The 10,688-nt window shown below is 38.0% G+C and overlaps 1 protein-coding gene across 1 annotated transcript; it reads right to left on the reverse strand.

Moving 5' to 3' along the window:
- Nucleotides 1-1,847: 1,847 nt before the first annotated feature.
- Nucleotides 1,848-7,070, reverse strand: macc1 (MET transcriptional regulator MACC1). Its single transcript, XM_055210810.2, has 5 exons — nt 6,913-7,070; nt 5,745-5,910; nt 3,394-5,432; nt 3,124-3,312; nt 1,848-2,839 (listed from the first exon to the last, which is right to left on the reverse strand). The coding sequence occupies exons 2-5, from the start codon at nt 5,860-5,862 to the stop codon at nt 2,636-2,638; spliced, it is 2,550 nt and encodes an 849-aa protein (XP_055066785.1). The 5' UTR covers nt 5,863-5,910; nt 6,913-7,070; the 3' UTR covers nt 1,848-2,635.
- Nucleotides 7,071-10,688: the final 3,618 nt, after the last annotated feature.

Here is a 10,688-nt window from a genome sequence, read left to right on the forward strand (position 1 = left end):
ATCGGTCAGAAGTTGTCTGTTTAAATCGGCATCGGCCCAAACAAATCCTATCGATGCATCCCTAAGTGATACAAAATCAAATGTTGACAAGTCAATAAAGTTGAATGATCTGCTGTTTCACCGTTTAAGCAATTAATGGGTCCAAGGAAAACAATTTGGATAGATGCTTATGTGTTGCTGCTTTTAGTACCAGTAGCATTTTAACATGCAGTGTACACTGTGTACTGTACAGTTCGGCTTTCCTTCTAGTACTGATAGATATAATAAAAATTAGGCTTGAGAAGCAACAGTATAGCAAAATTCTACCCTATTTAATCGAATGACTTTGCAGAATTAGCTTTATTACTCAGTGGATGCCACAACTAATCTGCTTTCAGGAGAAGGAACAAACAAACTATTCTTTGAGAATGCTTTAGCTGCTTTGTGAGGTAAACGTGGCATTTCATAACCTACCAGACAATATGACGTAACACGGTATAGTTTAAAACAAAAGAAAATAAATAAAGCTTCTCAGCAAGAAATTCAAAGAGCAGCAATATTTTGGCACGGCACATTTACTTTCTGGTATGTTGTTTAGCTGGGGGATGATTTTTTTTGCTCGCTATGAAAAAAAGACTCTATCCCCAGCCTTAAACCGGCATCCCACATATTTTTATTAGATATTATGCGCATGCAAATACTTTATGCAGGTTTTTGACCCATAACTTTCTGATCTTCTTATCAATGCAGAAGATGTTTTGTCCTTAAACTAATTTTAAATTTGTTTATGGAGAAACTGAGGTGATACTGCAAATTGAGGTGAACACTGATTTACCCATTTATTAACTTTGTCATTATTCACACAATCACACAACATTGATGACATCATGACACAATGTAAACATTTAGCGGCATTTCTTTATTCTGTTGACCACAAAAGAAGATATTTTGATAAATGATGATATAGCACACAGTTGCCGGTACCCATTGACTTCCATAATAAAGTTGTTTACTCTATGGAAGTCAATGAGTGCAACCAACTGAATGCATCATTTATTAAAATATCTTCTTTTGTGTTCAACAGAAAAAATAAACTCATCCAGGTTTAAAAGAATCTGGGTGAATAAATCATGGCAGAATTTTTATTAAAAATGTAATACGAACTCTGTGTTAATGTTATAATTGTGATATGGTTGTACAATATATTACTGTCAGTCATATCACAAAGGTGCAGTGCATGAGAAAAGCAGCACACCCATCAGTTGTATCATTTGGAATGCATTTAGATTCAAACATCACGTCAATGCCAAGTCCAAGCAAGTTTATCGGTGTATTATTATTGTAGCCATAGCATGTATTACTTCCGGTATACTACTATATACTGGTACAACTACACCGCAAAGCGTGTGGCATTTTTGGGCCATTGTTTTTGTCATCGTTTGTGTGAGCGTCCCAAAAAGAAAAACACAGCAACATTACTTTAACCAATGATATGCGTTAGGGATGAGACCTTGTGTACTGTTGACTAGTGTCAGACTGGGAAAAAAATTCAGGAAACCTGTTTGAAAGCAACAACGATAATACCATATTACACTATAGTGCTAAGGACCAAGCATTTATTTCTTAAAGCTCAAAGATGCTTGTAGCACATTTATAGCTTTGCTACTCCGAATTTCATCTCAAAAATCATTCAGTACAGCTTAGCCGAGCTGCGGGTGACACTGAACAATGAAACTCTAAAAGGGCTTAGGTAAACACACAGGTTAAATAAGTACACAATGTCAACAGAGCTCTCTATGCAGTGGCCCGTACTTTCCAACACAAAAGTTGACAGAAACTGACATAATGTCAAGCAGTGTTTCCTTCAGTTTTGCACAATATATATATTTATTAATATTTTGCTATTTATTATAGAGCTCCTTCATGACATCAGTGGTGCTATTTTAAGTGTTACAAACAAATCTCAAAGAGTTTAAGTCTAAAAAAAAAAGGAAAGTTATGTGAAAAATACAGCAATACAAAATATATTTCTAAGATTAAACATGGACTTTTAAACACTGTAGTTTGCATACTTAAAATGACAATTAGACGTACACAGAATATAAAAATAAATACAATTTTTCAGTGTTATGCAATATACTTCAGTATAACAAGATATAAGATGATAACCTACTATAGTGGTACAACCTCTGATACTAAAACTATCAACAGGCTGACACAATGAATCACCTTCCACAAGGGCCAAAATACATAAACTGTAACACTTCCATCAAATAATTCACATGTGACTTAAAACAGATACAGACAAGTTTTGTTACACAGTTTTAACTAAAATACAAGACATAGAAACCAATTGACCTTTGCCTAGTTTACAAATATGAAATAGTGTTGCTGACTTCCAATCTTCTTTGAACGACTTTTTTTTACAAGCATTTAACATTAAGACAAACTTTGTCACACAACTCCATTCCTGCGCTCCTATAAAATACAACACGTATAAAATACAGACAGGTACAGTAACAAAATTCAGTACTTTTTAAAGAGCAAATGCCATCAATGGTGGATTTTGTCACATCAAAAAAATAGTACGGCAGTAATGATGATGAACTCAGCAGGTTCACCTTAATATGTGTGTGTGTGGTCCATGAGTGCACCTCTAATTTCGGTGAAAGGCCGATGCCCTAAGGATCTCCATACAGTTGACAGTCATGAGAGCTCCAGTGATCTGTCTCCATTGCTTGGTCACTGGGCTCTTCATCTTATCGAGGGCAAGGTGAAGGTCCTGGATCATATCCCTGTAGCCGTCCCCATACTGCTTACTCCAGGCATACAGGAAGTCATATGCAGGCTTCCACATGGACTATAAGAGATGGATCATTTGCATTTATGCATTTGGTAGATGCTTATATCTAATGTGATTTACAAGCTATACATTTTATCATTGTGTGTGTTGGAGCCCATGACCTTTTGTGCAGGTAACACAATTATCTACCAGTTGAACTACAGGAATACAATCAATATATTGTAGATATTGGGATTATGTGACAAGTCAATAATAAAAAACAGCTAATCGAAGAATAATAAACTGAACACACTCTTGAAACGACAGAATTTTAATGTTTTAAATGCAGAATTAAATTTCACCTGGGTGCTAACATCTCCATTTTTCCCTCTGTGCGGAGCCTCATAAGCAGCAACTTGGGCATTCGAGAGCTTTCCGAGTCGCTCTGCGAGTTCCCTCCATCGGACTCCAAGCTCCACCGCTGTCGACAGGATCACTATGTCCTGGATGAGATGGGCCACAAGGCCTTGAGCATCCATCTTTAACAATCCCTGTGAGAAACACACAAAAAGATGAACATACTTTGCTCTTTGTTGTAAACAAAAACGAATGTCAAAGCCAAGCATACGTACAGTAATGAGCTCATGCTGAAACTTTTTCTTAATCTTTTCGGCGTGACAATCTTCCTTCAGCTTCTCCAGCACACACGCTACCTTCTCCGCCTCAGTTTCAGCATGTCTCCTGGAGATGGCATCAATTGAGACTTCCGAGTAACCCAGAGCTTCGGCAAAGCTTCTCCAACATTTGACATGCTCTGTGACCAGCGTTTGAATGGCGGAGTACATGTATGTCAGTTTTTTAAAAGGAAATGTCATATTGTCCAAAAGAACATATGTGGTGAGCTTGATTCCAGTGAAGTCAATGACTTGATCCTTGGATATGACCTTCAGGTTTTTGCAGTGCACAAGGCCGATCCTTCCTCGAAGAAAGCCAATGTACCACTCCTTAACCTTCATCTGACCTATAGATCTGACGGTTTCCCTAGAGAGCAAAGCAACAGTATCCCCTTTGAAGTATTCCAGAAGATAATCGACTCTTGGTTGTCTGAGAATTGATTTGAGCGCGACCCCATACCACTGCAAATTCACAGTTCTGTCTTGGAATTTCTGGGTAAGGATTTCCGGGATAGATTCTTCGGGAATGGGCATGGAAAGAGTCTTTTCCCTCTGCCATTCCGACCGCCTGTGAGCATATTTGTCTGACTTCAGAGGGGCAGCATCGGGGGAGGTAACGTAAAAGTCTCCCAAAGCGAAACTCTCTGGGTCCTTTACCTCAATGCCAAGTTTAAAAGGACTCATCTCACCTCCACCCACCTTGACCAGCTCTAATGGTAGATGCAGCTCTCTTCCAGCTTTAAGATGCTCCTGCTTGACCACTTTATTCTGATCCGCTGATTTCACTTCGAAGTTTAAATCGAAAACTCTGGAGGTTATGTGAAGATCTTTGAGACCAAGTGGGTTGAGTTGATGCTTTCCCCAAAGCTCCAAGACGACAGGGGGGAGGTTCTTGTTACCCCGATGGATGTCAGAGAAAGGAAGCCTAGGAGGAAGATTATTGTGGCAGGAGATGACCAAAATCACTTTGAGAGATGGGTGTATGTGCTTGGGACCGTAGACGGCCACGGTGACGTAACGATCCAAGTAATCCCATATTGACTTGGCAGGTGGCTCCAGAACAGTGGCCTCGGCAGCAGCAATGACATACATGTGAGGTTTCAAATCTAGGAGCTTCATTTGCAACATATCATTGTATATGTAACAGTCTTTTAACTTCTGATAAGGTCCTTCTTTTCTTTGAGAAACTAGACCTAGAAATGAGGTCATAACGTGACTTGTAGGGTCATTTTTAACTTTGGCAGCCATTCTCATCTCTAGCGAAATGCCACCAGAAACAATAAGGTTGCTGAGGGTGACTTCTAAAAGAGGGCTTAGGGTTGTGGTGTAGTTGTTGTTAATTCCTGTGGGGGGATCGTGAAGAACTTTAAGGCCAACTTCTTGGACCTCACCTGGGGCGACGTGTCCCTGGGGAATGTGAGCAGTGATATCAGTTTCTGGCAACTTAACAGAGCCTCCGTGGTGGTCAATCCTGCAGACGGTTTGAATGTCGGTGGCTTGAGTCTGAGCCCATCCAGGACTTTGCTTCATCAGACTGAGATCCAAGCATGATCGGGTCAGTTGTCTATGACTAAGCCAAGCCATTTTGTAAGCTTCCCTGTCATTTTTCAGCCACTCAAAATCAGGCTTGAGGAATGATCCTTGCGAGTTGAGTCTCTTCCTTACGGTTTCCTTTTTCTCAAGGGTGTCAAGAATGTCTGAGGCACTTCTCCACCTTCCAGATCGATTTAAATCGCTTTGTCTGGGCGCTATAAGATTTGTTTCATCTGAAGATGTGCTGACAGTGTCATCATTGTTATCATCAGACACTCTTAAGGGGTCATCTTTTAGCATGGAGACCCCAGAATCGTAAGTGCTTGTGTGGACAATATCATTTAAGAACGGATTGGATCGGGCCAGTTGATTCCAGAACGGGTTGGTAGTTTGTTTCGGTTTTTCACTTTCTTTCGGTAAGACAGGCCACTCAGAGATTTTTTCAATCTCATGCGCAAAGCTCCCTAAGAGAAGATTTGAAATGCCACAGGACATCACATTTTAGATCAGTTTGTGTAATAATTTACACTATTATATAGAAAAAAACACATGTATTAGTGAAACATATAAACAAATGCATTCAACAGCTATTCATGCAAATAAATCTATTATTTGCATACATATATCTACATTAAAAAACATGGCTTCAATGTAGCTCAACGACAAATGCTCCAAGTTTCTTATTTGTAAGTCAGATAAAAGCATCTGCTTTAAATAAATGTAAATAAAAATGTTACATCAAGTAAATAACGAGCGAGAACTTGTAGCATATATACCATGAAGGCTGTTGTTGTTGATGGTCACATTCTCATCTAGATCTATCAGTGTCCCTTCTGATCTACTCCGATGCAGAGTCCCCGCACGGCTGTTTGCTTTTACCCTTGCGGCTGCCATCTTTTATATTCAAGACCTAATGACAACAGTCTGCTTCCAATGTCAAAGCTATTGAAGGAAAATGAAAAACATTAACACATTTAAAAATAGCTGATTTCAGGTATTGATTATCTTATCAGTTGTTTTCATTTTTTTAGGTGAGCTTATTCTTATGGCTTTCCTACATTGTTGTTTTTGTTGCTGAATTGGTAGAGCGTTGTGTTAGCAAGGGCTTAAATTACCCAGAAACCCCCCAAAACATACAAAAACTATGAATGCACTGTAAGCACTGCCAAATGCGAAAATCAAACTTTTTTTATTGTTTTTTAAACAATAATGACAATTTTATTTATTTTGACATGAGTTTGTTGAAGTTGTTGTTTTTCTGCTGTGACTGTGAATTGCCCTTTTGTAAACTCTCTGTCTGTCTTGTCTCTATGAATGACTCATTAAATGTGCGTTTTGAAAAAAAAAACACCACACATGCATAAAAACAGGTCCGTCTCGTCTGAATATCAGTGTCTCTTATACAAAGCTTTCTATTAGCGGTGACGGAATGAGTGCTACTCTATTCAAATCAACACGCTTTGACACGCACGCGTCAGCCACGTCACAATGCACCTGTTTAGGTGTGTACGGCTTCACGCGCGCTGCCCAAACCAATTGACGTATGACATCAAAGTACCGCGAGAGCAAATAAAAAAAATTCATTTGATTTGCTCTCGCGGAACTTTGACGTCATACGCTGATGGATTTAGCTGATATACTGGAATACACCTGTTTGTTTTTGCACCATGCAAACGTCATCTTTAATTCAAAAACACAGACGTTTGATTTAAATTACTATGTCGTAATTTCCTTGTATTTCTCTCAGAAAACGCAAAATTATATGTAATTACTTTTCAAGGAGAACACAATGCCAAAACACTGGCCCATATAACACCCCCCTCTCACAATTTGTTTAATTATTCTTCAACGTGAAACACGTGCGACGATTAATTGAATTGAAGTGATGTTTTAGGTTTAAAACACTTGTTATAGAAATATTTTAGTAACATAAAACACACTCACCTGGAACATGGTAGTCTCCCACTCGGTCCTCAAAGCAAACTTTTTAGTCTTCGGGGAGTGTCAGCAAGTGTACAACACTTCTGTGTGCCTTGAATAGTAGAAATGGTGCATGATGGGATATGTAGTTGTAATCGGTCAAACAGTAGCACTGAAGTTTGCAGTTGGACTCCATCGCCCACAAATCACATCTTTACGTACGCACAGAGCGTTGCAACACCTGAAACTCCGGGGCAAAAGGTGGTTTCGGTATGGAAATTTGTGAAAACATGTTTGTTTATAGCCGTGCGAATCACATTTTATTTACTGTCAATTATTGTTATATTGCAAGATGATGATGATGGGGTGATGAATGTTACGTTACACATTTGTCAAAGTGATGTATCTTCCATTAGTGACTGACTGACTGACTGACTGACTGACGATTTTTTTTGTGCTAAAAGCGTATTTATTAATTTATTTTATTGGAGCAGGTGATTTATGGCGTTATATTTAAAGACCTTTACCCCAAATGTCATTTTTTAAAGAAAACAAATACTGCTGGGCAGATTTGTAGTGGTCCAATGTCACGTTTTTAAACATAGCAATATCTACACGCATCGATTCATATTTTGCTTATGTTAAATTGTTGAAGTGAGGATTATATATAATTGACTGAACAACAATTAATTTGCAGACGGTGACTGCCCTCTAGTGGCTAATTCAAGATGTTTCTGAGATTTTTGTTAAATGTTTATTTTACAAACATTTTATGATCACGTGATATAAAGTCAAGCCTTGTAAGCCTTGATCTTAACACCTTTGTGATAATATGCAGTGTAGGACAACATTTTGATATGATACTTTAATCATTTGTGTCGATTTTACCAAGTGTGCTCAAATAATTTTTATAGGTGATGTAATTAACAATATGTTAATTATAGTTTTAATGGATTATTATTTTATTTATTTTTTGTTAAATAAGATCAGGGGAAAGAATAAAAACTTTGTACATATTTATAAACACTGGAGTGGGTGTCACATTAAAGTTCAATTTAAGTTCATTCAACAGTAGGCTACATGACAAAAACTACAAATTCATGAAACAGAGGCTTTAAATACTAAGATCTTTACTGATAACAGTGACATAATCATTGTAAGAAAATCACTTGGTGCAACAGAGTTCAAACCACCATCACCCAGAGCTAAACAGGTGATCAGATGTACAGGAATGTCCTAAGGAAGAATGTCTTTTAAATGTCTTGTACAGTCTGCTCTAAAAAGTAGATCAAACTAGATAATATGATGTAATCATGACTAGGTTAAAAGTGTTACTGTATTATTTCCTTGAAGAGTTTCATCTTTAAGCATAAACTAGTTCATAACAGTTTTTATTAAAGTAATAGTTCACCCAAAAATAAAAATTCTGTCATCATTAACTTGCTCTCATGTTGTCATAAACCTGTATAAATGTCTTTGAACACGAAGGAAGATATTTTTGTAGGAATGTTTGTAACCAAACCGTTTGTGAGCCCCATTGACTTCCATAGTAGGAAAAAAGAATACTATGAAAGTGAATGGGGCTCATGAACGGTTTGATTACGAACATTCCTCAAAATATCTTCATTCGTGTTCATCAGAAAGAAGAAATGTATACAGGTTTGTAACAGCATGAGAGCAAGTAAATGATGACAGAATTTTCATTTTTGGGTAAACTATTAACCAGGGGGCCGCAGATCACAGGGGACTTCCAAGAGGGCCTTAAGGTAACTTCAAATTATTCAAAATAACACGAAATACAGCATTAAAGTAAGATCTTATTAAATGATTAAATCTATATAGTTCTTATTGTTTGGTTATCTTTGTAATGAATCTGTCTAGTCATGCTAAGCTCTCGAACAAAAAACAGGACTCTGAAATGTTTATAACACTACTGGAAAAAAAACTGTCTTTTCTGTGGATAAAATATGGATGCAAACTGTATAGAACAGAAGTAAACCCCACTCCTCAGTTGGCATCTATATATATATATGTGTGTGTGTGTATATAAAACAGAAAATCAAGAGAACGTAAGTGTTTGAAATAATTTACAAGTTATAAGAATGCCACTGATCTTAAAGAATTATTAATACTTTGTCCTTTTAATAGCTTTACAGTAACAACCACGGTAACACACAGTATCAGATTTGGATCGGTCCCGTTAGTCCAATACCCAATCCAGTTCCGGATTGGCCCCAATTCTGATCGTAGGTATCGGATCAGTGCATCCCCTCAGTCTAAATATGCAAACCTGACTTCTCATTTTGTGATCACACGTTAATCTAATTGCAAAACACCGTTGTTTTGTGAAAAACCATGCAAGTCTCGGAGTGAACTTTTACCTGGAGGTTTCCTACTTCAAATTCAGTACTAATGAAGTCTTAAAATAACCAAACCAGTATATGCTGATTTACTATAAGTAGTCAACAAAGAAGAAAAGTATGCCAGCTATTTACCGGATCGTGTGTAAGTTCACCAGTTGAACTGAGTTCATTTATGAACAAGTTGAATTGAGTTCATTCATGCACCCTTTGTTACATAAATATAAAGACTGGTTTGTAGGTGGTGTCAGATATGCACTGAATCAAGATAAAGCTTGGTATGCTGTACCTATGGTTTTTAAAGGAGCGGTTTCCCGGACCAGGATTAGCTCAATCCAAGACTAGGCCTTAGTTTAATTAGGAAATATAACTAGTTTTAACAAACATGCCTTACTAAAAACATTACCTGTGTGCCTTTTGAGGTAAAACAAGGGGCACTGATGTATTTTGAGATATGTCAGTGCAAGTTGTTTTCAGTTTGGAGAGCTCTTACATTTATTTTAGTCTAGGACTAGTCTAATCCGTGTCCAGGACACCGCCCCAATATGTGTTAGATTGCAACACATCTAAAACAGCTCTGACAGGAAATGCTTGAAGATGTTAATTAATGCAGTAATTATTATGCTTTTGTTTGTTTATGAGAACTTTATTAATGCCAAGAACGTTTTTTTTTATTTATATAGTTAAAATAACTAAATTTAATGACTTTAATGCTTATGTTACGCGCCAAAGAGGATGCATACAGAAGTGGGGATAAAATCTTGTATAACCATAAGAAACAGACTACAAAGAAGATCAAAGTTGCTAAGAAACTATTCTGAAAATCTGAAAAACCCGTTTTCAGTCAACGACCCAGTGTCCGTCTGAACAGGCCTGAAGGACATCACCAACTACAAGTCACCATCCCCACGATCTGTTGATCATCTGCATGCATTTTACTGCAAATTTAGGAAGTCCAGACTCACACCCCACATTCTCTCTGACCTGCACTTCACACATTCACCAACACCTCCTGCCCTCATGCCATTCAACCTGTGCAGAGGATGTGTACACTAATCACTGCACTGCAAAAGACCCCAGGGTCAAGATCCTGAAATTTGCAGATGACACAACAGTGCCTTACAAAACCGTGAAGAGTCTGCTTACAGACTGGAGGTGTCTGTCTGTCTGTCTGGTGCAGTAACAACAGTCTGGAGCAAACAGTGGAGATGATAGTGGACTGCCCAGCACTCCCCATTATGGACAGCACTGTGGAAGGTTCCTGGGCACCACCATCTCAGGACCAAAAGTGGGACAATCACACTGACTCCATTGTCAAAAAAGTCCCAACAGAGGCTATACTTTCTTAACCAGGGAAGTTCAGTTTGTAACGGTCTGTTGATTCAGTTCTACTCAGCCGTCATTGAGTCTGTTCTGTGTACTTCTACTTCTGTCTAGCCA

The sequence above is a fragment of the Misgurnus anguillicaudatus genome, chromosome 10, assembly GCF_027580225.2.
Source record: "Misgurnus anguillicaudatus chromosome 10, ASM2758022v2, whole genome shotgun sequence".
Lineage (NCBI taxonomy): Eukaryota > Metazoa > Chordata > Actinopteri > Cypriniformes > Cobitidae > Misgurnus > Misgurnus anguillicaudatus.

Bases quoted from the DNA above. Each gene is read 5' to 3' on its own strand.
- macc1 (XM_055210810.2), bottom strand. From the start codon at position 5,862: ATGGCAGCCGCAAGGGTAAAAGCAAACAGCCGTGCGGGGACTCTGCAT. The intron at 5,433-5,744 runs GTATATATGCTA...ATCTTCTCTTAG, and splicing joins CAACAACAACAGCCTTCATG to GGAGCTTTGCGCATGAGATT. The intron at 3,313-3,393 runs GTACGTATGCTT...TGTTTCTCACAG, and splicing joins TTCAGCATGAGCTCATTACT to GGATTGTTAAAGATGGATGC.